The sequence below is a fragment of the Brienomyrus brachyistius genome, chromosome 14 (assembly GCF_023856365.1).
Source record: "Brienomyrus brachyistius isolate T26 chromosome 14, BBRACH_0.4, whole genome shotgun sequence".
NCBI classification, from domain to species: domain Eukaryota; kingdom Metazoa; phylum Chordata; class Actinopteri; order Osteoglossiformes; family Mormyridae; genus Brienomyrus; species Brienomyrus brachyistius.
In genome coordinates this window covers 24,700,332-24,727,398 of record NC_064546.1, presented here as the reverse complement: position 1 = coordinate 24,727,398, position 27,067 = coordinate 24,700,332, and the positions used below count along the sequence as shown (strand labels likewise).

The 27,067-nt window shown below is 48.1% G+C and overlaps 1 protein-coding gene across 2 annotated transcripts in view; it reads left to right on the top strand.

Moving 5' to 3' along the window:
- LOC125707474 (peroxidasin homolog) overlaps positions 1 to 22,207 on the top strand; it is a 38,354-nt gene extending 16,147 nt beyond the window's left edge. For both annotated transcript variants that reach the window (XM_048974677.1, XM_048974676.1), the window contains 19 exons: positions 1,095 to 1,166; positions 1,881 to 1,952; positions 2,367 to 2,536; positions 4,128 to 4,245; positions 4,466 to 4,635; positions 5,242 to 5,514; positions 5,751 to 5,868; positions 5,991 to 6,148; positions 7,750 to 7,862; positions 8,172 to 8,328; positions 9,449 to 9,557; positions 11,675 to 11,832; positions 12,911 to 14,414; positions 14,869 to 15,003; positions 15,212 to 15,420; positions 17,826 to 17,937; positions 18,080 to 18,212; positions 18,757 to 18,870; positions 18,985 to 22,207. In XM_048974677.1, coding sequence (XP_048830634.1) covers positions 1,095 to 1,166; positions 1,881 to 1,952; positions 2,367 to 2,536; positions 4,128 to 4,245; positions 4,466 to 4,635; positions 5,242 to 5,514; positions 5,751 to 5,868; positions 5,991 to 6,148; positions 7,750 to 7,862; positions 8,172 to 8,328; positions 9,449 to 9,557; positions 11,675 to 11,832; positions 12,911 to 14,414; positions 14,869 to 15,003; positions 15,212 to 15,420; positions 17,826 to 17,937; positions 18,080 to 18,212; positions 18,757 to 18,870; positions 18,985 to 19,110 — 4,021 coding nt within the window. In that variant the 3' untranslated portion in view covers positions 19,111 to 22,207. The remainder of the gene's footprint in view (positions 1 to 1,094; positions 1,167 to 1,880; positions 1,953 to 2,366; positions 2,537 to 4,127; positions 4,246 to 4,465; positions 4,636 to 5,241; positions 5,515 to 5,750; positions 5,869 to 5,990; positions 6,149 to 7,749; positions 7,863 to 8,171; positions 8,329 to 9,448; positions 9,558 to 11,674; positions 11,833 to 12,910; positions 14,415 to 14,868; positions 15,004 to 15,211; positions 15,421 to 17,825; positions 17,938 to 18,079; positions 18,213 to 18,756; positions 18,871 to 18,984) is intronic.
- The last annotated feature ends 4,860 nt before the right edge of the window (positions 22,208 to 27,067 follow it).

Sequence of the window (27,067 nt, the reverse complement as noted above, 5' to 3'; positions counted from 1 at the left end):
TGAGTCACGTTTATGTGGATTCCCTCCCGCTGTTTTTACTGACGATATCTAGTGAAAAGAATCGCACTCTCGTTTCCGCTCGCCTCGCGAACCTGCCTGCGCTCATCTCCTTATAAAATCTTATTCGGATGTTTTTAAACCCGAATTCTTACGCTGCATTTTGGCGGGAAGCGCACGCTTCCCTATTTGTGGATATCCCGCATTTTTCTTGCGCTCCACAAACCAACATTTGCACTGGTATCCCTTCACCCTCTGCGATAACGAATTAATGTGCGATTCATTCCACTGTCTCCAGCCATTTTAACACGCTTGTATTACCTCTGCACACGCCAATGGCCGAATCCCGCCTTGTGCGTCTACCTCAGAGTCGGGCTCTCTTTCGGAAAGTATGAAATTACTGTGTTCCCTTGCAGTGCACTTTGTTTCTTTTATGAGCATTTTATGATTCATTTGTGGCATTTTTAATTATCTGTGGGGGGCAACGTCCAGTCACAACTGAACAGCGATGGCTTTTGTCTTATTCCCGCTGGGCCCGGATTCAATCCCATTAGGGCAGTGAAAGTGTGATCTGGCAGTGCACAAGCATCGCCACTAATGGGCCCCGGTCAGTGCCTCCGATCTGGTGTGACATTTCTGGTGGATGGAGCCCGGTGCTTTTTGGCTACAATGCTGCCATCTGTGGCATCCCGGCTGTACAAAAAGCCCTTTTAGATAAAGGACAGAATAGTCATTCAGTATCCTGCTCGGTTCTATTTTTTGTGCGCATGTGTCACCAAATCCTTTGTTATAATAAACGTCGCAACTCATGCGATTCCCCCGAGATGGACAGTGCAGCGTAGTGGCTGAATCATCCGAGACACGAGTCCAGTTCGTCTGACAGCTAATAGGGTGGATGCTTCTGATCCACATCTCTGACATCAGGTGTAGAGAGGAACCTCATTCCTCTTTCATACCAGCTACATCCCTGTCATGCAGTGATTGGTCAATCTGCATTTGAATTGCCGTAAATGAGAATATTCCTAAAACAGTTCCTGTAACTATGTTTAAGTGTGTATTGCTTATTTTTTTGCCATTTATCTCCCTCCTTTTTGCAGGTACTTACACTTCAATAACATAGAGACATTGGAGCCACAGGCCTTTGCTCACCTTCCAAAACTCGAGCGACTGTGAGTATCACTTCTTTCCCTCTCTGTTTTCCTCAGCAAGCCCCATTCAAGCCCTCAGTACTATAGTTTGCCTTTGTTGCCATTTTGAAGGAATCAAATCATGGAATGCAGACATCAAAATGAATGCCTGATAACTGCCACGGTAGCAGTATGAGCTAGTCAGTGGGCTGTTTTTAACAAAAAGAAAAGTGCATGCATTGTAATATTTAGCATGCCCTGACCAATGATAGTATTTCGAACAATCACACTTTTCCGGATGCTTTGTCGACATGGTGTTACGCAGACAATGTAAAATGGTCAGTTTGCTTTTTGGTATTTACAGTAAGTACAATAATGTATCAGTCTGAGGGGCTGGAGTATGTGATATAACTGACTGATCGTGCCTGCCCCTTCAACGCGAACAATAAGCAAGGAAAATAGGAGATGGAATGGGGGGGGGGGGGAGAGGGCGGGCTCCATGTCGTCCTCTCCTGGAAGCCAGGGGGGGTGGAGGGGGGGTGGCCTTAAGGCTTTTCCCTGAGATCCTTTGAAAAGTTCCCCGCTCGGGATATTTTGGAGTTGGGCCTTCAGCAGCCCCCCTGGGAGGGCAAGACTCAAAATGTGAGCCTCCCTCCCCCCAAGACAGTTAACTTTATGCTTTATTACCGTTGTAAGTCGCCGTTTCCTCCTAGAGACGCTCATGCCGAAGGTCATTAATGAGGCTGTTTCCTGCAGGTTCCTGCACAACAACAGGATAACACACCTCATCCTTGGGACGTTCTCCCACTTGCAGTCCATGAAGAGGCTGTAAGTCACTGCGCTTTTCTCGCTGCTGGTCCTGACCAGCGGTCGCGAGCGAAGACCAGAGGGACACAAAATGAAAAGCCGCGTTCAGTCATGCCTTTAGTGATCAGTGTCTGCGCCGTCTGCTTTAGTGTAGACACATTTTAGATGTGAATTCCCAGTTCTCTCTAAACCAAGGCCAGTGTGGTTTTGCGGACACAGGAAATTGTGTAAATATATGGAAGTAATTTTATTCTAATCGTCTCCGCTTGCATGTACACGTCTCTGCTTAGCGGTGTTGGTCATTTCTTAGTCGTTTCCATTTTGAAATGTAGAAGGCTTGTGTGCAGCTTCCCCATTCAGGTCGTGGAGCCTATTTGGGTCACATAGTAGTTTTATCCAGAGTGATTTCAGTTTTTTTTGTTTTCGTCCTTTCAGCCGCCTGGACTCCAACACGCTGAACTGTGACTGTGAGCTGCTCTGGCTGGCAGACCTGCTGAAGCAGTACGCAGAGTCGGGCAACGCACAGGCCGCTGCCACCTGCGAGTATCCCAGCCGCCTGCAGGGGAGATCAGTGGCTGCGCTGACCGCTGAGGAGCTCCAGTGCGGTGAGGACATGTGCCACACGCTGGGGGCAGTTGACCAGGCAGCACCCCAGGAGTATTCTGGCTTGTCCATTTTATCTGTGGCCATACTTTGGGTTCCCCCGTCAATTTGTGGGATGACATAGAAGCTAAGAGAACCGGACAGGTTTACACTGTTCCCAGACTTATCCAGCCATCCCTTTTCCATACCACATTCCCAGTACCGATTTCCAGACACAGAAATGGAATTTTGGTTTAAGCTCTTCCTAATACTCCCTCCATTATAAGCATGATGGTGCGAGTATGGTATAAGTTACCAGTCTGGCAGAGTGTCAAAGGCTGACATGTGGCAAATCTATATTTTGATATTCTTTCATTTTCACAGCTGTGTTCTTTGAAGAATTGTGTCCAGATATTTTCTTTACCTTCCTTGGCTCCCCCAGATTTGCTTTCACTTTAATTATACTGCACTAACGTGCCCCCTGAAATGACGTGCTTATTTCCAGTAATTCCCAGAAAAATAAATGCCGTTGATAGGCACAAAAACGTTAAAACAAAAGCATCTGTTAGCCTCTAGCACTTTTAAAACCGTGTTTCTCAACCCGGTCCTTGGAGGGACCCACAGTCGGTCCATGTTTTTGCTTCCTCCCAGCTCCCTGCCAGACAGTCCCACTGGAGGGAGCAGAAATGTGGGCTGTCTGCCGGTCCCCTAGGACCAGATTGGGAAACACTGCTTTAAAAGAACCTCCGACCCGTCAGTTAATTGTGGGGCTTCATGGTTCCCTTGCCTGCTAATGAATCCCTAATGTCTCCGAAGAGCACTGCAACCATTACGATCCCTCCGCGCTAACAAAGCAGCGGCTTTGCAGCTGTTAAAACAATCGCCCGCGAGTCGCCAAACTCGCCGCAGCACCAGGCCCATGACAGGTTTCCGTTCCGTGTTTGTTTACGCGATGCCGAACAAGAATAGCCCTCACTTGCGTAATTACACCACTAATTAGGTGTGTGTTACGCGGCATGTGGTGATGGAGAAGCTGCTCTCCAGCTGAGGCTGCAGGCGGCCTTCTGTCATGGGATCGGCAGCCGGTGAAGCTGAAGCTTTGTGTTGTTTTTTTTTTTTTTTGTAATGGTCTGAAATTCCCACCCTGACGAATGTGTGCAACACATGTGTTCAAGGCCTGGATTTGGGTCTCATGAGCACCGTGACGCGCTGCATTCGCCATAAACGCCGCTGACCACATTCCCACAAGCTCAGTCTACTCATTGCCAATAGCCCCCTACATGTATGTCCTTTTCATCAGGGGTTAGGGACGTCGTCGTTTGGGGTATGCCAGAAAGATAACCGCTCGTGTGTTACGGATATCCTCATCCAGAAGTTTTTTAATCCAGCAGACTCTTGAAGTACGTGAAGTACATAGTGCGGTAGATAGATAGTTTATTCTGGGACGAGCTCCATCTGTCTGTTCGCGTTGCTCCAGAGTTACTGACCCAGATGCAGCTTTCCATTCATCTGTGTGGCTTACATGTCTCCAGCTGGATCCACGGGCATTTCACCTGCAGGCAGCTGTGCTCGTTCCCCTCCAGTGAACCTACTCCCGCGTTCTCCCCACCTCAGAGGTCCCCAGGATCACATCCGAGCCACAGGATGTGGACGTCACCTCAGGGAACACCGTGTACTTCACCTGCAGGGCGGAGGGAAACCCCAAACCTCAAATCATCTGGCTGAGAAACAAGTGAGACCATCTCTAGAGCTCAAGCGATGTGTAGGGGTCTGTTGTGCCCCATTTGAGATTACAGATGAATCGTTTGTTTTCCTTGCCCATAAAGGACAATTTTATTTTTAAATCCACAAGGTATATTTCCCCCTTTTTCAGTAATCCAAAGCATATGGTTTGCTGTACCGTAAACTAATGTGATTTGTATACATTTCCCCTGTCACATGGTCTCCTGCAGCAATGCTCTGAACATGAGGGATGACTCTCGGCTGAATCTCCTGGAGGACGGCACACTGATGATCCAGGACACTCGGGAGACTGACCAGGGCGTGTACCAGTGCATGGCGAAGAATGTGGCCGGGGAGGTAAAGACCTCCGAAGTCACACTGCGGTACTTTGGGACGCCATGTAAGTATATAACCACTCCACCCCCACAACCTCAGGGCTCAGCCAAAGGACCTAGCAGCAACATCTGGAAATGCAAAACACATTTCATATTTGCACTGCCTCTTAAGACCATTTTTGTTGTATTCCGAGTATTGTTACCCTAAAAGGCCATTCACTTGATCCTTTTTCCCCCCTTCAAATGGGGTTTTGAGGAGATGATTCATTTTCCCTAGAATAGAACAATAATGCAGCCTGGTGGACTCTCATGCTTTTAATGACATGAAGTTGTTATACGAAGACTAAGTTCCCATCTGGCGTTTGAGGTGTGAATTGCACATGGCACATGGAACTGCATGTGTTCGAGAAAAGGCAACAACTCGCATACTTACGTTGTTTACATGCAGATACTTTGCTGATGAATTTATTTTATGAGTCTCATATGTTGGTATCTGTAAATAATCAGAAATGCAACTAAAATCCAGTCTTCAGATCATGGACTTTTTTCTGGGAGTAAGACCCTTCCGATCGTGTCTTGAACTGTCATGAAAGCTGCAGGACTTTCTGCATTATAGTGCCAGTTTAACATGCTGCTACATTGTGGCTGCACTATGGCTTTGCTTTTCTCAGCGAGGCCGAGCTTCGTCATCACGCCCCAGAACACAGAGGTCCTGGTGGGCGAGAGCGTCACCTTGGAGTGCAGCGCTACAGGCCAGCCCCACCCCCGTATCTCTTGGACAAAGGGTGACCGGACCCCCTTGCCTACCGACGCCCGCATTAACACCACACCCTCAGGGGGCCTTTACATTCAGAATGTCAAACAGAGCGACGGGGGCCAGTATACCTGCTTTGCCAGCAACAACATTGACACCATTCACGCAGCGGCCTACATCATAGTGCAAGGTGAGTTTTCTCTGGACTGATGGTCACCGGGGTGTCCTTAGTAGGGACAGGAAGTTGCTACACCAAAAAGTAAGAAGTTTAGCCATTCATTTGCCATGTTCTTACGGCTGGTTTCTAATGCCAACCATGCTGACTGGATTTTTTTCCAGTCTTCCTTTAAAGAAAGGTCGCTTCTTTGAACATGGTACCTTTTAAAAATTGCTAACGTTTCCCTCTACGTTGATCTCCTATTGTAGCGACACCCCAATTCACAGTCACCCCTCAGGATCAGTCTGTGCTGGAGGGACACACAGTTGACTTCCATTGTGAGGCCAGTGGATACCCCCAACCAGTCATCGCCTGGACTCGGGGGGGGTGAGCACTTCTGCTCAATGTCTTAACGCACGAGTGTGAGGCTTGTGTTTGCTGGGCCGGCAAAAACGTGTTCCAGATGAGGCAGAAGGTTTGGGTCCTTGACCACTGTGTTGTGTGGCAGGCAGCCCATTGCCATCTGACCGGAGGCATGTGGTCCTCTCCACGGGCGGTCTGCGGATCGCCCGCGTGGCACTACACGACCAGGGCGAGTATGAGTGCCAAGCCATCAGCGTGGTGGGAAGCATCAGACACGCCGTGCAGCTCACTGTCCAGCAGCGAGGGTACCATTTCCCGTCTAATTCACCTGACTTCCCGATGAATGAATCTACTTGCCGTTTACATTAGCATAGAGGAGAAGGAAAATCCAAATGTACTATCCAGGGTTAGATTTTGTATAATTTTGAATCACATCAGCTAGTTAGATAAATATTTTATTGCTTTGTTTACTTGTCTGACCTTTCAAAAGCTTTTGTAAGCAGGAGGTACATTCTGACTGGTTGCAAAGTCAAAAAAAAGCCACTATGCCAGGTCCTCCGATTAACAATTTCACAGTTAATTACCCGTAATTTAAGGTAACAAGACGTAATTAATGAAGCCTGGCACCCTCTGCAGCCTCAGTTATACCGCCGGTCTGGAGTCACGGTGTTTTTGGCCCAGTTTCACCCACCTGTGCCGCATGGTTTGCCAGCCTAAAACTTGTCACTGGTGTCACTGGTAACACTCTAGGGCTCAGACTAACAAGAATGACGGGACATTAGAGAATATTATGAGGGCCTAACTGGGAAAGAGACGTGCAATAAAAAACGCAATCTGACACTTGTTGCTGTAGAAACCTGGCAGCCACATAACATTTATTTCAGCTAAGTTCTCAAAGAAAATTGTAATAGGGCCACATTTTCTTGAACTGCAAGCAGTTTTGTCCCCTTAGTGGAAACATTTGTTCCTTCAGTTTATATGGCGGTTTTAAAAGTAGCGACATGAGAGACTAAAGTCATGGGGGAGCAGCGCTGCTGGGTCTCTGAGGGCAATTTGTCATACGCCCACAATCACGAAAACAACACGTGCGTAAGGCACAAAAGACGGATAAGTGGTAGGACCTCTCTCTCTTTGGCTTGATTACAAAGCAAGGAAGCGACGCGGAAAAGCCCATGTCTCTAATTCCCCTAGATGACTGGATGTTCTCAGATTAATGGCCGTTAACACGGTGCTAAAACACAGGATCCTGTTTGTCGGATGCATATGAATCCAAGGTGGCTACATAGTGTGGCCATTTATAACCTCATGCTCCCTGCTATTTATGGGGGGGGGGGGGGGGGGGGGGGCTAATGGGAATGTGTGGTTTCTTCTGATCTGGGTTTTTTTTGGGGGGAGGGGGGGTTTCTTTTGTTTTGTTAAAATCCATTTTTCTTTTATTAATATAGCTCTTTGCTCAGGGTTTAAGCCAGGAGTGAGAGCAGTGGTGTCTCAGGTTAAAAAGTAATCCAAAGGTCTCTAGGTGTACAGTTTAAGGGTTTCCATGGGGATAACTCATATGATGATGAGCTCACCCTGTGGAAAAAAGAAACCCCAATCCCAGCCTCCCCAGACAAGCACTGTTTTTTTTAGACTTGTGAAAGTACAATTGGCCCACAGCAGAGTCTTAACTCTGTGTCCTAAATAAATATGCTTAAAAATGTGTATCCATTCACTTATTTTAACTGGAACAAGATAAGAGGTAACTGAACCTTTTTGCATAGTAAGCTCAAGGTCGTGACACATTTAGGCATTTAATCAATTCTATTATGCACAAGCTTTGCCTCTGGATAGAGATTCTGCATTTTTGTTTTTTTTAATCACCGCAAGCGTTGATGTAATCATTAACACATGTTTTTAAATCATCAGTAACGCCTGTTTTCACAAATGCTCCAAGGGACATGACGGTGGAGTCTGGCACGGATGCGCAGATTCCGTGCAGCGCTCTGGGAGAACCCGAGCCTGTCGTCACGTGGAACAAGGTTAGACGCCTGTCACTCAGTCACCGTGGCGGCTGGCGCCCCGCCCATTGTGCCGGTGTGACAGCTTTCAGCCAATGGGATGAAAGCTTGGGGAGAGATTCCTTCTCAGGCAGCTGTGATTGGTTGTTTGTAAGGGCGCTGCAGGGCAGGTATTCATCCCTAAGAAGCGAATTCTTGGAAGCAGTTTTGATCGACGTGCTCGTTTTTGTAGTGGTGCTGTCTGTTGCTGCCCTCCGTTCCTCACCTGACTCCTTACTCTCCATCCATCACCTTTCCCCCTCCACTTCCCGCCGGTCGTCCAAATCCCAGGACGGCATTCAAATCACAGAAAGTGGCAAGTTCCACATCAGTCCCGAGGGCTTCCTGGAAGTGAAGGACGTGGGCCTGGCAGACAGGGGCCGCTATGAGTGCGTAGCCCGCAACAGCATTGGCTACTCCTCAGCCAGCATGGTGCTCACAGTCCAGGGTAAGCACAGGTGTGAACGTCCTGCCCTACACAAGGACCGGCAAAGATTCCAGTAGCTGGGTTACTGTTCTGATTCTTGTTTTCTCACTGCTGATGCTTCCAGATTTTCTGGCTGAAGCCATAACCTTCTCCCTCTGTAATCTGGTCATCAGCCTAAGCAATACACCCTGGCAACAGCCCACACCAGGCAAATTCCCTCCCTCTATCCTACAGTTCCTTGCAGGGATGTGCAGTGCCATGTTGGCCTGGTCACACCACGCTTCTAACTGGTTTCACTGGAACATTGCTGTTGCCGTTAGGTGTGGCCGTCCTCCAGACCACTGCTCTTCCCCCACCAGAATTAAGTGAATGTGCTGCTCTGTAATTGATTACTCCAGCCTGCGCACTCCGGTCGGGGATTAACGCTGTCGGTTGGTTTAGCTGGCTCAGTGCAAGTCCGCAAAGCGTGTCTGTTGCTGGAAAGCAGCCTGCGCGCTCCAGTTGCCCAAGCTGGAAACTCGAGAGCAATGGCGCAGCATGTGTATGATAGCAGCTCGGACGTCAAGTATCTTTCGGTCACTGGAATGTCCAACAGGAAACATGTGGAATTCTCCCACCACTGAGCTATCTCCACTGAGCTATCACCACTGAGCTATCGCCAACAAACTGCAGCATCTTATTTTCAGGCTTCCAGTTTTTTCTTGTCCCTAATAAGTCCATCTTTTTTTTTTTTGATTGTCAGAGGTGTTTTTAGGTTTCAAAGGTCCTGCTTCATATAGAGAGGGTTATCCTCATTGTTTATTTGGTAACACTTTACTTGAGGGGCACAAGTACCTCAGTAACTCAGTTACTACTCAAGTGCAAATCATGAACACATGTAGTAACTGCATGAAATACATGAACTGTTATGTCTGATTAATGATGAATGAACATTTGATAGGTATGCAACTGACGGTTTGTGATTAATTCTTTAAGAAAGAATTTACTACTGTATTATGTGTCCCCTCAAGTAAAGTGTTTACCATTTATTTTTATCAATCCTTCAAATGATGTGATGGGCAAAATCATTCAAGCTATCCTGCTTAGCATGTGCTTTCCTGCCCTCTATTGACCTGTGAACCTGACAAAACATCTCCTTAAGTCCCTCAGGTGAGTAGGAATGGCGACCTCTTCGTGGTCACGTCCATCCAGGAAGCCATCCGCAATGTGGACAGCGCCATTGACTCCACCCGGAGGGAACTCTTCCACGGGTAGGCAGCCACACCGTCATGCCGCTTTGGGTCAGAGGAACCCGACAGAATGACTCGTCGGCAGATTTCATTTAGGATTTTTCCAGCTGTTCGCTGGCATGTAGTTGGGTCATGGTGAATCTGTGGAATTTGAAAATGTTTAGGAGTTGTTTAGTCATTGATTTCACTGTGAAGGATTTTAGTTAATGTTCTGATATTCTATTTTGAAAGGTTACATACTATGCAATACTTTCTTTTTAAGGAAAATAGGTTTTCACGTCCATCTTATGGTTTGGTCTCCCAGTGGCTTCCTTTGGTGATTCATCTCGTTTTTCAGTCCTATTTAATTATACAAGCTGAGGAGGAGGAGGAGGAGGAGGGGCCAGATGACAGCTGTCATCGCGATTGGCTCATTGTTGGCCATGTGCCTCTGGCCAAAGAGGATTTCCTGCCCCTGTTTAATGGCAAACGCAGAAAATCCCCAGAAAACTCCATAAACTGTGGACCGCCGCAGCTATTTTGTATTGCAGGATGAATGATTAGCTTTGCAAAGTGCCTGTGCTCCGTCTCTCGCTCCAGCGCCGGTTCTGGTATTGTGATCTGGCCGAGAGAGAACTGGGGGCGCAACTACAAAGCAAGGTGTTTGTTGGATGTGGTCCTTCCTGTCTGTGGATTATCTGAATGTAGGAAACCCTTTTTTTGTCCTGCGACATCCGCTGCGGGCCTGTTGAAAAACATCACGGCCGTGGCGAGCACCCCCCCCCCCCACCACCACCACCTGCAACCATGAGGCTGCAGCACGTGGCGTAAGCCGCCCCTAACCCTGGCCTCCATCGCTGGATTCCCCAGCTCCATCCCAGGCCACGTGCCCAAAGCCCTTACGAATAATCTCTCATACAGACATTCCCATCTTTTATCCAGTAATGTAATTACCACAATAAGGTAGATGAAGTACCTAAACATAACCATGGCGACTGGAAAAAAGAACACACATGGGGAGACAAAGGTGGTGGTGGGGGGGGGGGGGTGACAGAGGACAGGGTGGGGCAGGTGAAAGCAACAACAAACGCTTTGGATCAAAGAGCAAATGCAATAGATCCACAGTGAAAATCGAGTTTCCATTATGCGGCTTTCAGTAAATACGAAATGGAATGTCTCTGTGGTCTTTGGTGACATTTTTGCGTGAGACAAAGATCTGGGCGTCTGTGAAATGGCTCTTAATGAGCACCTTGCTTTTCAGTGCCCGGAGGCAGTACACACTGTCTACCCCAACAACACCTGCACAATCACTGTGTGTGTGTTTGCTTTCGTCTCGAGCCAAATGGGAACATCCTGCAGGAAAGGCAGGATATTTCAGCCAGTATGTAAAACGCAACACTGACGAACGACATACTGAAATCTCGGACATGTGGATGGGGTTGGACAGCTTAGACTGGAGCAATGCTCCTCGTTAGCTTGCTCCAAAATTAGTTTTTCCATATTTTCGCTTGTGCCTGAAAACATTCAGGACTCACTCGCAGCTGCTGTTTATGTTGGCAAGGCACTCAGCGTCTCGGCGTGTAAAAACGCTGCGTCAAAAATCCCGTAATAAATCACTCCCTGGACGTGCTGGAAGTGGACTGCCCTTGTAAGGGCAACAGATAGTCCTCAGTTCAAGAATTTCAGAAATGGCCACAAAGCCCCCAGACGTTCTGTACGCGAAGGTCTCGGTCACGAATGAGAAATTTTAAATGAGTTTAAAGCTAAAAATTTCGGTTCTACAAGATTGACCCCTTTTCCTCTGCACCTAGTGTCAGTCTAATTAATTAGCCTTCCTAAAATTAGCTGCTGTTTCCGAAGCTTGTCTTGGCTGGCTACATGGCAGAGCTGCGGCTGGTGGGATACATGCTTTCGAGGCGCATTGCTGTCACTGACCTAGGCTACAGAGGAAATTAAGATCATCAGAGTTTAAGGAACACCCTATGCGCGGGGGATGTGGCCAGGGGCTTATTTAACCAGAAAGGAAATGCGTCCTGGCAGTGTGTATCGCTTGTTCTCTGCCTCTTGAGATGCTAAAGTCAAATCATATTAGTCATGAATAGAACAATGAAATTTGAACGTATAAGGAAGTCTCTCCGGTGGCGTCTCGTCAAACTCAGGACCCCCCGGAGCCCCGCGGAACTTCTGGCCCTCTTCCGGTACCCCCGCGACCCTTACACAGTGGAACAGGCACGGGCAGGGGAGATCTTTGAGCAAACCCTGCTCCTCATCCAGAGGCACGTCAACCAGGGGCTGATGGTGGACACCAACGGCACGGGTGAGTGGCTGACCCAGGCAACCCCCCCCCCCCCCCCAAGCTGCATCCTGGCTTATTGGTCTTCGCTTCATCGTCGCTAAATTGATTCCACAGTGGAGGTGGTGGTTCATCAGCCTTTTTAACTGCCATCCGCAAGTGGGTCACGGCGCTAATCACCGGTCCCACCAGACATTCTGTCGCTACGGGTCACAGATGTGAGGACTCTGTGTTTTCAATGCCTATCAAAACAAGAGCGCTTAGTGTTGCTACGGGGCTCTTGCACAATGCGGGGGATTTCGGCCTGTCAGCAAAACAACGGCACCCGTCTGGACTGTCCTACCGTGACTCCGGGATGCCGTCTTGTGTTTGTTACAATCTCATCATCGATGGCCCCGGTTGCATCAGCCTGGTGCTTGTTGACAGGAACATGATGATGATAGTAGTAATGGTAATAATTGTAGTATTTGGCAGTCTTTATCGCCGGTGGCGTTAAGTATTAACATGGTTCTATTGCAGCGAATGAAAAGGATAATGAAACTGCTGACTGCGATTGCGCGTGTGCCAGTGAATTACCACAACGGTTGTGGCGAGGTAGCTAGACATTCTGCTGGCTCGTTTCGTACTGTGTAGTGGTGAAGTTAAGATTACGCAAAGGTAACGTTAAAACCCCCTGAACATCACTTATTAACCAGCTTGTTTTTTTGCAAACATGGCAGCTTGAAGCTACTAAGGAACATCTACAACCACGTTCAAAGGTTAGCTTTAAAAAAAATTAGATTCATTAACAGAGCTTATTGAATGTTCTTTTTGCCCACACACTTTTGACTAAATGGTTTTGCCGAAAAATAAAGCGTTTTGTTTCTCAGGGTGGGAATTCAATAAGAGCAAAGGCAGCAAAAACAGACAAGTCTTTGACTGTTTTATATGTGGGTCCAGAGTTTTGGTTTTAAATAGATGGAAAAAAGAACTGATGGCAGCAGAGAACTGGGCCTCACCAGCTGAACTTTGACTGTATTATACCGCAGTTTAGCCTAAGTGTACAGTAATCAAACTCCCCCCCCGCAGTTGCTAACCAAACTTTCCGATTTGTCGACCCCAGCTTTCCGCTACAATGACCTGGTGTCTCCCCGTTTCCTGGACATGATCGCCAACCTGTCAGGCTGCACGGCCCACCGGCGCTTCAACAACTGCTCGGACATCTGCTTCCACCAGAAATACCGCAGTCACGACGGAACCTGCAACAACCTGCAGCACTCCATGTGGGGCGCCTCGCTCACCGCCTTCGAGCGCCTGCTCAAGTCCGTCTACGACAACGGCTTTAACCTGCCCCGCGGCGTCACCGACCGGGTGCAAAACGGCTTCCCTCTACCGCTTCCCCGTCTCGTGTCCACCACCATGATCGGCACGGAGACCATCACCCCCGACGACCGCTACACACACATGCTGATGCAGTGGGGCCAGTTCTTGGACCACGACCTGGACGCCACGGTGGTGGCGCTCAGTCAGTCCCGCTTCTCGGACGGGCAGCTGTGCAGCTCGGTGTGCACAAACGACGCGCCCTGCTTCCCCATCATGTTCCCGCCCGGCGACCAGCGGCAGCTGCGCAGCGGTGCGCGCTGCATGTTCTTCGTGCGTTCCAGCCCCGTGTGCGGCAGCGGCATGACCTCGCTGCTCATGAACTCGGTGTTCCCGCGTGAGCAGATCAACCAGCTCACCTCCTACATCGACGCCTCCAACGTGTACGGCAGTTCTCGCCACGAGGCCGACGAGATCCGCGACCTAGCCAGCCAGCGCGGGTTGCTGCGGCAGGGCATCGTGCAGCGTTCCGGCAAACCTCTGCTGCCCTTCGCCACCGGCCCGCCCACCGAGTGCATGCGGGACGAGAACGAGAGCCCCATCCCATGCTTCCTGGCCGGCGACCACCGTGCCAACGAGCAGCTGGGCCTGACGGCCATGCACACGGTATGGTTCCGTGAGCATAACCGCGTCGCCTCCGAGCTGCTGCGGCTCAACCCGCACTGGGACGGAGACACTGTCTACCACGAGGCACGCAAGATTGTCGGCGCCCAGATGCAGCATATCACCTACAGCCACTGGCTGCCCAAGGTGCTGGGCGAGGTGGGCACCAAGATGCTGAGCGAGTACCGCGGCTACGACCCCAACGTCAATGCCGGCATCTTTAACGCCTTCGCCACAGCTGCCTTTCGCTTCGGTCACACTCTCATCAACCCGGTGCTGTACCGGCTGGACGAGCACTTCCGGCCCATCGCTCAGGGACACATCTCCCTCCACAAAGCCTTCTTTTCCCCCTTCCGCATCGTCAACGAGGGCGGCATCGACCCGCTTCTGCGCGGCCTCTTTGGCGCGGCGGGCAAGATGAGGGTGCCCACGCAGCTGCTGAACGCCGAGCTGACAGAGCGCCTCTTCTCCATGGCGCACGCTGTGGCACTGGACCTGGCCGCCATGAATATCCAGCGCGGCCGGGACCACGGAATCCCCCCCTACAACGATTACAGGGTCTTCTGCAACCTCACGTCTGCGCACGCCTTCGACGACTTGAGGAACGAGATCAGAGACTCCAGCGTAAGAGAGAAGCTGCAGAGGTACATCAAGGCTGCTTAAAAAACTATTTTATATATAGTTTTTCATATAGTATGAATCTATGAATGAGTTCCATTAGAGTTTTCACTGAGATCTACTATGTATCGAACAGTATCTAACAAGCATCAAATGAGTTACATAATTTCATCCATGTCATGGTCATTTATGTTGGGAGGGGTGACTTCTTTGATCTTTGATATAATTGGTTTCAAACAGAAAAAACTGAAATGAACAAATGAAAATGTTATATATCGATATTCATGAGGTTCACAGTAGTGGTGAGTTTTGTTTCTGGTCACTTTATATGTTTGTACTGCAACACCTTTGACCCTTGACCTTGGACCGCTGATGAAACTCGAACCCGCAGCCGTAGTCAGTCCCTTAACCGCTACGGCTTACGCGCCGTCATCTGACACTGGCTCTGTAGTGACCCCTCCTGGCCGGTGGCTGTTGCAGGCTCTACGGCACCCCGCTGAACATCGACCTTTTCCCGGCGCTGATGGTGGAGGACCTGGTGCCGGGGAGTCGACTGGGTCCCACACTCATGTGTCTGCTGGTGACGCAGTTCAAACGCCTGCGAGACGGCGACAGGTTTGCTTCACGCCCGCCTGCTAACTCACTTCTCCCCATGTGAGAACATCTAGAGATCATTGGTTAATAGCTTCTTCTCACATTCATACCCTGAGGGTTTTAAAAATGCCTGTTCTGCTTCGTTTATCTGCGTCCGTGTTCTGATTCGCGTTAGCTAGCTCCCCATCCACAGTTTAGCTGTGTTTCTAATCTCTCTTTCTCCAAATAGATTCTGGTACGAGAACCCGGGCGTGTTCAGTCCTGCCCAGCTGACGCAGCTGCGGCAAGCATCCCTGGCCCGTGTGCTGTGCGACAACGGGGACAACATTACACGCGTGCAGTCAGACGTGTTCCGAGTGGCAGGCGTGCCCCATGACTACGGAAGCTGCGACGACGTGCCCAGAATAGACCTGCGACTGTGGCAAGACTGCTGTGAAGGTGTGTGTGTGTGTGTGTGTGTGTGTGTATGTGTTACATTAACAAAAGTGGATGGAGGGGGATTTTGAATCGCTTTCCCAGCTCAATTATGCTGTATAATCAGGGCAGAGAACAGACATATGCCATGTGAAGTTAATATAGTCAATGTTAAATAGCGTGTGCCACTAGTCGGGTGGTATAGCCCAGGCAAAATATATTCAACAGATCTAAAAAATTAGCAGTGATTGAAGTGAAGTGAGAGAGCCCCCCCGGTTCCGTCTTGTATCCACATACTGGATTAATTCCTCCCCGCACCAGCCTTCCGCGCGATCTCGGTCCCGTGCAGGCCAGGCAACTGAGCACTGCCTGTTTATAGACATGCTTTGGGTATTTAGACAGATCTGCTAATCCGCCTGTTATTAAGGCGAGTGCAAATGGGCTGAGGATGAGTATTTGGCTGTGCTGAAACGAAGATGGTTTACATTCCTCGAGTACTGGGGGCTTTAAAAGGGCTTTGCTCAGAGAACCCCCCCCCAATGTGATTTGGGACGGAGTGGGTGGAGACAGCTTCATCAGCTGGCCTGGGTGACGTGGAGACGCTCATGCATTTTTTGACGTTGCTGTTGGGCAGCTGTTGGCTTGCAGATATTATTAGAGTTTCCTGCCCCCCAGCCGCCTGGTTCAGGAAAGTGGGCTTGGGTGAATTGTTGGATTGTGCGTCAACATTTCCCCCCACCCCAGCCCTTGGGCGTGCTAGTGTTCCAGCTCTGTCCTGGTTTCTGGGGTGAGAATACAGGCTGTTTATGAGCATGTCTTCACAGACGGTCCACTGTTTTCTGCTCAAGTTAAAATGCAGCGTCTCAGAGCAGAGTTATTGCAGGCGCTTATGGATATGCCTGATTTGGTGGGCCCCATGCTGTTCATCTCAGAAGGTTCCAGGAGTTTCTATGGTTTTAAGGCTTATAAGATGAGGGAATGTGATAAATGTTTGCTGGGGTTTTATATGGCGGGTCAACCGTAGTCTATAGTACCAGCAAGAATCTGTGAATGGATGTGGGTGGTCGATGGATGTAGATGCCTTTGTTATTGCCTTCGCCGCTGTGCTGTCAAAATCCAGAAGCGCGTTTCCGTGCAGAATCCCCCTGGCCACCCTGTCACTTTGACCTTTGACCTTTACATTTCAACCTCTGTGGGGATTCGCCAAAGCGATGACGCACCTTCAGTTTGCACAGGCAGCCATCTGTTTTTATTGGAGTTCAGCACCCCCACCAGCATTTGTGACAAATAATTGCCCTACCTTAGTAAATCCATAATTTCACTGCTGAGGCCATATTGCACCCCCCCGCCCCCCCGTAGGCTGTCACTGCTGTTTCTCTTATTTATTGGCAGTTCTGATTGGCACACACCATGCTATGCATCACAGCTGTCAGCATGGCCCCTGCAGCACTGCTCTCCTCACACCCACCCCCTACCCCCACACCCAGGCTCAGGCCTCACCCCCCCCCCCACACACACACCAAGGTGTGTGCTCACTGACTTCCAAACCCACTTAAGTCACACTGGTCTTGCCAGTGCTCCCAGCGTCCGCTCGTCCGCACCAGTCCATGTTCTGCTGTGAGCAATACCCAGTGCAGGCTGGTCCTGATCCCGGCAGTGCGGGTGACAGCTTTGGGCGACAGCGCCAGGTGACAGCATCTACGGGTGACCTGGCAGGAGCAAAGAGTTTCTGAAACTCGGTGAAACGCAGTGCACAAACTCTTAATGGTACCAGGATCACAGCTGGGAGAAAACTGTCCAGAGATGGATTCAGTTCCATCTGTATTATTGCCAGTTATCTGTTAAAGTATGTTTGTGCTTTAAAGTCCAAATTTTCCATCTTGTATATCCTATTTTTACCAGCTGTTTCACACAGGACATTGCGAAAGTTTTAAAGATTAGTGACATTTTATGGTGATCGCAGGGCCTTCTGCTCAACAGATTTGTTCTGGGTTTCCATGAATTTTAAGGCTCGATGCTGACAGGTTCGCATTTAAATGCACCAGAATGGGATCAGTCAAGGCTTTGTTTTCAAATCAGAGTCAAGGCCGCAAACACCCATCAGCGATGCCTCCACTCTCACGCAGTCCTGGTGCTGACTTGCGCAAAAAGAACCTGCGAGAGCCGTCGACAAAGACTTTAAAACCACACGGAGCCAATATTCTGTGATGTGGACATGATGCGAAACAAACGAATGCTCAGGGAATTCCTGACGACACAAACAAAAACAAAAAAACACATCATGGCTGATCTGCTTTTGTTCTGGTGTTTGATCCTTGATAATCACTCGTGGCACAGATTTGCTTTGTCCTGCCCGCTCTGTCTTTAGGATCTCGACTACAGAAACAAAATCTCTTCGTAAATTGCCTCGTGCCTCCTTCTGTCCACAGACTGCAGGACGAAAGGCCAGTTTAACACCTTGTCCTACCACTTCCGTGGTAGACGTTCTGCGGAACACAGCTATGCCGAGGAGAACAGCCTCAACGAGAGGGAAGACGTCAGGTAGAACGCCCCAATCGATCTCATCAGGGCTCCCCCCAGTTACTGCAGCGAACAAGAATTTGGTTCTCCAGCCAAACCAGTAAAATCTCTAAATTCCCACAGTGTTAGTTACTAGGTGGGGTTTTTAATGCCGTTACTGTAGGAGCGTTGAAGATGCTGAGGACAAGCTTGCGAACTCCTCCCTCGCCCCGAAGCGGCATGCTGAACCCCCAGCAAACGACTTCCAGGACTTTGTCTCTGACATGCAAAAGACCATCAGGAGTTTGCGGAAGCAGGTGAGCAGCTCTGGCACAGCAGATGGGATTCGTTTCTGTGACCCCGTAAGGCGATTTTGTTTAGACTGAGCATGGATTGCAACGTTGAGGTCCTACAAGTCGGGACAAGCTCAGATAAAATCAGATCCTCCATGTTGACAAATAGTTGTACCTGATCTCTGGATCCTCGTTGCGCATCTTGGCTGTGTGTTAAAGGTTTAGACGGAGCTAATTTGAACAATGTAGCCTGAGCATGGTTTTAATTAACTTGTCAGCGGCAAAACATACTTAAAGAGATTAGGTCATTCACCAGTGCGCCTCTTCCTGGTTGCACAACACACTCGCTGTGGGGTTAATGCGCCGCAGTCTGTTTGCTCACATGATTCGCATTACGCTGGAATCTCCCTGGATGGCTGCGAGCGAAGTGCGCGTCCATGACCGCACTGCACTGACATCTGCGTGAAATCCACCGTAGACCAGGTGCAGATTCTCTCGTGGGGGTTTGATCTTGCGAGTTTTTTTTTTTTTCTGGTGACCTCTGACCCTGCCCCCACCCCCCCCTCAGATTAAACGTCTGGAAGGCCGCCTGAGCAGCACGGAGTGCACCGATTCGGAGGGCCGGGAGCGCTCCAGCTCCGAGAGGTGGAAGAAGGACCCCTGCACGTTATGCGAGTGCAAAGTGCGTACCTCCATACCCCCCCTTGTGGCCCCCCACTCCTCCCAGCATTGCTGCCTATTTTCGCCAGCACTTCCTTCTCTCTCTCACTCTCCCTTCCTCCATCTCTCTTCCCAGAATGCTCAGGTCACCTGCTTTGTGGAGGCCTGTGTCCCAGTGGCATGCCAGCGACCTGTCAAGCTAAAAGGAGAGTGCTGTCCTGTGTGCTTAGACGAGGCAGGGGGCAGCGGGCCGGCGGCATGAGAGCAGGAGTCCCCGCGCTGACGGACACGACACCATATTACATGAGACCTGCAGGGGGCGCCTCACCCACTGGCATCCAAGCGCCTCAAATTTTTGTTATTTTTTTATTATTATTTTGATTATCATTTGTTGTTTTTTTTGGTTTTCATACCCCAAAAGGTTGTCCATCTGGGACTTGGTTTGACCACTGACAACGACACAGCGGTTTCTGAGTCTCCTGCTAATATAGGCGTGTTGTAGCCACTTGCTGCCCCGAGGGGGCGCTGCGCCCATTGAGGGGCCATCCAACCACACCTACTCACTATGCAAAATCCCAGCACTTGGTCAGAAGAAAAAGGACTATCGCACTGCAGTCAGTTTGAAAGGGATGTGGACCGGTCACCGTCAGCCATATTGTTTGACAAAGCTTTCTCAGGTTAGACACGCGGAAAACTGGTGCTATGTCTTAGTTTCGTTTTGTTTCATTTTTTTTCCCTCCCACTGATTAAGTTTACCTACTAATTACAGCCTTACGTATTTGGCGTTTTTGTTGTTACAATATGCAAAGCTTCATATATACGTTCATTATGTGCCTCTTAATTCTTAAATCACATCTGAAAGAACCTTCGATTGCTCTGAAGACATTTTATATATAAAATGACTAGAGTCATTTCAGCTTTTACTAAACGTTTGAGGTGCCTTGTATCAGCTGTGTGTATGTCCCTTATTGTATGACTTGTTACACGTAAAAAAAAAAATGTGAAGATTTAAAAGAAAACCTTTCGTAATGGAAAAAGAAACCTACTGATTACTTAACTGTTTTCTCCGTCTCCAAATTGGTAACTTCGCTGGCATCTGTGATGATCGTTTGTTTGTGTTAGTTCTATACGTACAGCTTTTAAATGAGTGGTCTGACCACGTTTTTCACTAGCCAAGAAAATGGGCCGTTTTGTGTGTATGACAGCTGTTAAAATCCAGGCCGGGCTCCTTATTACCTGCGCGTTTCAGTGCTGTCCATGACTCCACCACCACCCCCACCCCGGTAGTCTTAACGTCGCTCAGTGGTGCACCAAAGCAGTATTTATAGCAATACACTGGTCTAGTGTCTCCCGTCTCCATGCAATGCACTGAGAAGGGCACTCATGTCCACGCTGAAGGATTTTGGCCATACCTCACTGCAGGCCTGATTTTATTGCCCGCTGTCCCTCCAAAGCCGAGGATCCGCATGCCAGGTCATGTGACTTTCTGCAGCACAACATGCTCACTTTGTCCTTAAATGTCTAATGGAAGGCAACTGGAATCCAGTGGTCCCCGTGCCCATTGGCTGGTGCAGGGCATGTTTGCAAGGAGTGACGTTCTATTAGGAAGTGGGATGCTGGGCTCAGTACTGTAAAATGCTGCACTTTTTATTACTTTGGTCCTCAGTGTCCACCTCCCCCCACTCCTGAGCCCCACTGGGCACGCTTTAAGGGGCTGACATCATTTCATTTCCATTTTTCAGAATTTGAGTTTCTGGCTCTCATCTCAAGAGCTCATGGTGACACGCAAAAATAAAATTATAATAAGGTGACGTTATTTGGCATGACTGCAGGGAGGAGATGTGAGATTCCTCTAGCCTTGATTGCCCGCTAACAAAAGCCATATGAGTCTGTCCTTCTGGGAGGAGATGCTGATCTTTAAGTTTTTTTTTGGTGGGGGGGGGTGAGTAAGGCGCCGTCAAATCGGATGGGAGATTTTGAACAAAACGGATGATTCTGATCAAAGCGCATAGTTCACTATACTCTGAGGGACATTTTTCTGACGTGAAATAAATCCTCGGCGTTGCATAAACACGCTAGCTGCAGTGCGTGATGTTGCGTCTATGAAGCTGTCCGCTCAGACTGAGAGAATTCACCGGGGAGAGGGACGTTATTTAGACGTTGGAGTGCTGTTTACGTCAGCCCAGGATCTCAAACCCCTGACTGTTATTGGCAAGTTCCTGTGAGAAAAGTCGGCTGTTTCGAGTGAGTCACTGGTGTCTAAATCCATAGTGTTCATGCCCTGTAAATAATTGTTTTGTTGCTAGGATACTGTTGACCGACTGACAGGCTACAGCCACTTTCCGGTAGGTCATGGGACCTTTTTCCTTAGTTCAGATGTGGTTTCAGAGTGGATAATCCGCAGGACGATACTTGTGTGATTGGGGGTTGGTAATGTTTTCACCTGATGCTTCTTGCACGCGAGAGACTTCGTTTGGTTTTAAGGTCTGTCTTCCTTCCCTCCCCTGCCCGCTTGTAGACAGGCCTATCGCCCCATTTTCTCTTCAGGCATCCATGTGTTTTTGTTTTTATGTCCACCAGCTGACCCCCATGGCCAACTCTTTTGACACCGTAACTTTTCTCCCATTTGATAAAGATCTGTACCATGGGTGCCGCCTTCGGAACGGTTAGTCAGGGTTCGCGCTGAGAAAAGCCCCCCCCCCCAAAATACTGAACCAATGCTGTCACCGACACCCTCTCCAAGTCTGAGCCTCATCTCGACCCACTGTCCTGCAAGATCGATTGCTTCCCCTGCTCTGTTCCGGAGTTTGCATTTGGAGATCGGTTTGTATTGTTAGAAAAAAAAAGAAAAGAAAAAAAATAGCCAAAGAAATGTTTGCACTGTGATGTATGTTTCTCAGCCCGATTAAATGAACCACACATTCAATAAAGGTTGTCACGTTTCTATCCTTCATGGACACTGCAGTCGCTATTGGAGTAATGAGGGAAAATGTAAAATTCTGCCCAGAATAAACGTGCAAGACAACAGGTCACAATACAGCAGATAGCTGTGTGTTTGAAGGTGCAACAAAGCTGGGTTTTGTCTTTTATTTTCAAAAAAAAAAGGTGTTTAAATGAATGTTAACTTTTCTGTTCATTTTCTATTTATTCATTAAAAATTATTACATGTTTTACCCTTTATAATGGCTATGGCAACTAATAGTAATATGCATTTAACAGCTGGATTTAAGTGTGTTGATTTAGGTTAACCAGCACAAAGTTATGGTTAGATTAGAATTAGATTACAGTTCAGGGTCATAAAAAGAAGAAAATATACTTGGTGTAGTAAAGCTGGATTAAAATACACTTTGTCAAATCTGCCCATCTGTACCACATCATTCCTATCCATCTATCTTTCTCTAGCCCCCATTTTAACTACAGGGTTCACAATTACAGTTCGATTGCTGTTCTGAACTGTTGCCTGAAGACTTCCTGGTGAAAAGTGGTGACTTTTATTTTTGCTAAATTATACTAATGCACCATGGCAGCAGGGCATGCCTTAGCACCACGGCAGCAGGGCATGCCTTAGCACCACGGCAGCAGGGCATGCCTTAGCACCACGGCAGCAGGGCATGCCTTAGCACCACGGCAGCAGGGCATGCCTTAACAGAGTACCCACATGCCTCTGAAAACCTGAAAAAGTTGTTTTTCTCTTCCCTCGCCCTACAGATGTGGATGATTCTTCTGAGAAACGTCTGCTTTGCTCTTTGTCCCACACAGAATCTGTATGTTTACATAGCTGGGGGGGATCCCTTATGTGGGTGGGTGGGTCGAGGGGGGGGTATTTTGGCCAGGCAAGCATGCTGAATAAGTCTTTACCCTCCTGTTTTGTCCTTTCTCATCTCATCGCTCTGTTATGATGAAAGAGTAACGCGGTGATACTCGGGGAAGTTAAGTTACGACATCTGGCTGGAAACCACATTTATGGAAAGGATGCATCTGCTTGGGATGATGCAGCGCGCCGGCACCATCATTTGCGCCGGGCTGTGCTCCGTTCCCCGCTTCCTGCAGCTGGACACCACCACTTGCTCCGCTCTATGATTGATGGCCCTTTTTTATTGCTTGGAAATGATGATCATTTGTACTTCACCTTATCCTAGGAATATTGCTCAATTGTCTTTTTTCCAAGGTGTCCCAGAATCATTTTCGGTTTTTCCCATTCCCATTGTGGTCATACTTATGATTTCTTTATCTGTTATGCATCTTCTTGTCCTTGGGAGTCTGTATCTTCACTGCAGGCCAAGTGTTTTGACTGCTGGGAATCTGTGGCTGTAAGCAAGTAAATGTCTGGGTTCTTGTACATTTTGAAACACCTTTACTGAGAATTCGACTAAGAAATCCAAAACTCCTAACACCACTGCGGATTCCTTGGGATTCGGTGTGTAGACCAAGCATGTAAAGTGTCTGTGGTCTGCACCATACATATCTGTTTTTGATTGATAAGTTTCGATCACTTATCAAGGCATGAAATTACGTGCTGTGTACAGAAACATCTAGTATGGAAACCATGCAGGTATCACCGAATATTTGGAAGAAGGAAAAAAAAAAAAAAACATCTTTTAAGTAAAATCAGAAAAAGAATTGCTGGTGAACTACAGGAAAGTTTGGGGAAGCAAGGAAGTCATGGCTTTAATTACACCCCCCCTCGCCGTGAAATTGGTTCATTCCTCTTGTTAACGTTACTGTAATTAGCTTCATGTCTGCAGCCTGGAGCCAAAATGGAGTGCCTTCGTGACTCTTCCCTCCACAGCCACGTACAGAAAGATGTCTCAGTGTCGACCACTAACCCTGACTGCTTGGAAGAGGAGTGTATGCTGTTTCTCACAACACATGTGAAACAGGTCATCGCTACGGAGATGGCTCGTGGTCGGGCCTTTAGACAGAATCTGGGGAGGATTGGTGGGGGGGGTTGGGCCCATCCAGCCCATTAGGTCATTGTTGCTGTTATGTTCCTTAAAAATATAAGTACTTTAATCATGTTTGAAGAATAGCAATAACCAGAGTTACTCACTGGAGTCTGACAGGACACGGCCTGCGCCAAAGCAGGGTAGGGGGGAAATCCTGTGTGCCAGAGACCTTATTAATCTCCAACACAGTGAGCAGTCAAGTGCCCTTCCTCTTGAGAGTCTCTCCTCCGAGGCCTGGAGGCACACGTCTCTTCCTTCGGCCGTGAGATGGGCCGATAGGGACCCCCCCCCCCCCCCCCCCTTGGTTAATTTGGGTCTTATACCCCTTTTTCTAAAATCAGTCTTGTGCATCATTTGAGGAAAGTTACTGGTCCTGCCACGAAAATATAGACCATGAGTTTTTTTTCTCTCTTTTTTTCAGTTTTATGCACATAGTCAGTAAAACTAATTCTTGGCTGCTTATTACGTTTAAGGGCCTGAACAAAGAAGCCTCGCTCTCTGAACATGTTTAGCGCACTTTTGCTTAACACGCCACGTCAAAGCTAATGTAAACGTAAGCTTATACATCATGAATCCTATACCATTCATCGTAAGTCTGAATTTAAGGCAGGTGTCAACATAAGACATACATATTCGATAAAAAAAAAAAAAAAACAGAAGACAGAAAACATTTAATGGGCCTGTGTTCGATATCTTTGCTGTGGCAATATATAATGTCACACACAATACGGCCTTCTGCAGTTTCCATGTTCACATTTCTAAAGGAACAATCAGTGCATTCGATGCCGATCGTAAAGATCGGAAGCTGGTAATGAGTTTTATTCCTGTTTTCCTATACATGTTAACTCATTCTTGTACGCTGACTGGTTGAGCATTTCTGGGATCAAGAAATGACAATTTTACCGCGATATGGGACCTGGGGTATATGGCTGAACTCCCCCACTCCACAGCACTAACACACTACGTCTTTAAATGCCCTGAAATGATGTCGAGCCTTTCATCTGAGATCTCCCAGCTGCCGGGGGGGGAGGAAAAAAAAACACCGTCTTACCTTGATATGATTTTCTTCTGGGATTAGCTGAGGCCCTTAGCCAAGTCTCACAATTAGGCTGGCCCCAGTGATCTCTACCCATCTGGTGGGCTTGCTGCGACGGGGAGCAGTGCCAGGCTCCATTACAGATACACCCCCTCCGTTAGCCTCTAAGGGAACCTTAAAAAAAATTTAAAAAAAGAAAAACGACATTGTTTTTCGGCTGGCATTTTGCTGAGGGGTGACGCTCTCAGCAAGTTACGCAAAGTCCACCAGCAGACTTGTGGGTCATGTCATTCATGCTAAGAGTGTCTTGCTTTGTTTGTATCACTTTCTGTTCCGTTTGCCTAATCTCAAGCACAGAATCTTACTCTGCCATTTTGCTTCCATGCCCTAAAGATCTTTGAAAGATCTTGTGCTCGTCACACAGTTATTGACAGTCGCTTCACCTTTAGATTCTTAGCTGCGTCCACTCAGGGAAAGTCTGAATTTGAGTCTGCATAAAGATCTTACACCGTACAGATTTTCAAATCCTGGATTTGAGAACGGACGCCAGCTATTAGTGTGCTGGCAAAACACCGACAGCATCATCTAAGTGCTTCCAGGAAAAGCATAACTAATGAGAGCAGCACTGGCTGCCAGCCCTGCCTGTGCTCACTTTTCACTAATGATGAGGTAAACTCAAGGGTGTTGGCCGTGAGAGACATCAATGTGAGCCTGGGAAGGACCGTGTCGATTTTGCCAACTGAAACACTAACAGCAAACTGAGCATCGCAAATTTGGCGTTTTATTTCACCTCTCAGAAGCGAGACTGAGTTTGCTAGCGGTGTAAAAAGAACTGGGACACCTACAGGTATACTGGTCTACCAAACAAAGGGTTTGGAAATCCCAGTTTTTAACCCAGGCATTGTTAATTCCCGTTCCAGGGATGTCCAGGGTTTGCTGTGTTTTTCCCCAGTATATTCCAGTCTGAAACCTGTAGGACTGAATCGCTTTGTGCCTGGAGTAGACTCTGTGTAGCAGTGTACACAGCAGCGGCGGTCACAAGGGTACTGGCCCCAGCTGAAAGCTGATTGGCCCCCGGAGTGCTCCCTCCTCGTCATTCACTGGCTTAAAACATTTCTTTGCCTAATCATAAGGCCCGCCTCTCTGGATGAATTATGGCTCCTCTTGTGACTTCCACTTTAAAAATCCAAAAATAACACCCCAGTCTTTATGAATCCCCGGTATTAAAGTATGACCTCATCCAGCAAGTTTCATCCAAGACAAAAGGAAGGGTTTAGGTATCAATAGATTGAGAAAAGCACAGACTACTTCCGGTCCATTCATACACTATTGGTAAAAATTGTGTAAACACAATAGCTGGCATTACACTTTAAAAATTTCTACACGAATACTGGCAGAAATGTTTATAAACAGTCAAAGAATGTTACAGAATATTATATGTTGGACAATTAAATAAGTAACTGGAGTAACAGTTGGACATAGTTCCGCTATCTCTAAAAGCCGGAAATGTTTCCACACTGAGATGGTCCTAAGCAGGAAACCAATAATTTATCTTAAAGGCAGAACGAATGCCAAGTCTCCATGGTGATCTGAAAGAACGTGGAACATTAACTACGTGACGTTCTTGCAGTATGCATTCCACCAAACGTGCAGAATGTTTGAACAGCGCGGTCCAAGCTGACTGCAGTGTGCTGGACTCGCGGACCCATTTCCCACCCCGCTATGAAACAGAGGTCTGCTTGTGTTCACCTCACGCCTGTCCAAACCTAGTGGTTTTCACACTTGGGGTCGCCAACACATTGGAGGAATCCCCCGCAGCTGTCAGTGTGAACAGCAGCTGTGAAGGACATGTGACCCTCTCAGATACAGGCTGCGAGATAAAGGGTCTGCCATATTAAGTGGGCCTAGCTGACAGACAGGAAACAGGTGGGATTATGGGAAGAATCGGGTTCAAATGCTGCAGTAGTTGTTCATTGTGACCTTTTACAAAAACGGCTATAACTGTTCAAGGCAAAGTGCTTAATTTTCCAAAAAGACATGAATCATTTTTCGATTGTTAATTTTTTGTATTTCACAAATGAATTAATTGTAGATGAAAGTTGAATCCATTAGCTGCTAATAAGCCATCACGTTATGTCAGCTGTCATGAAGGACTTCTGCTTGTCATGTAGCCCTATGAAGAGCACCCTTAAGTAAAGTGTTACCAAACATTTAAAATGCTGAGAAGAAACCATGCG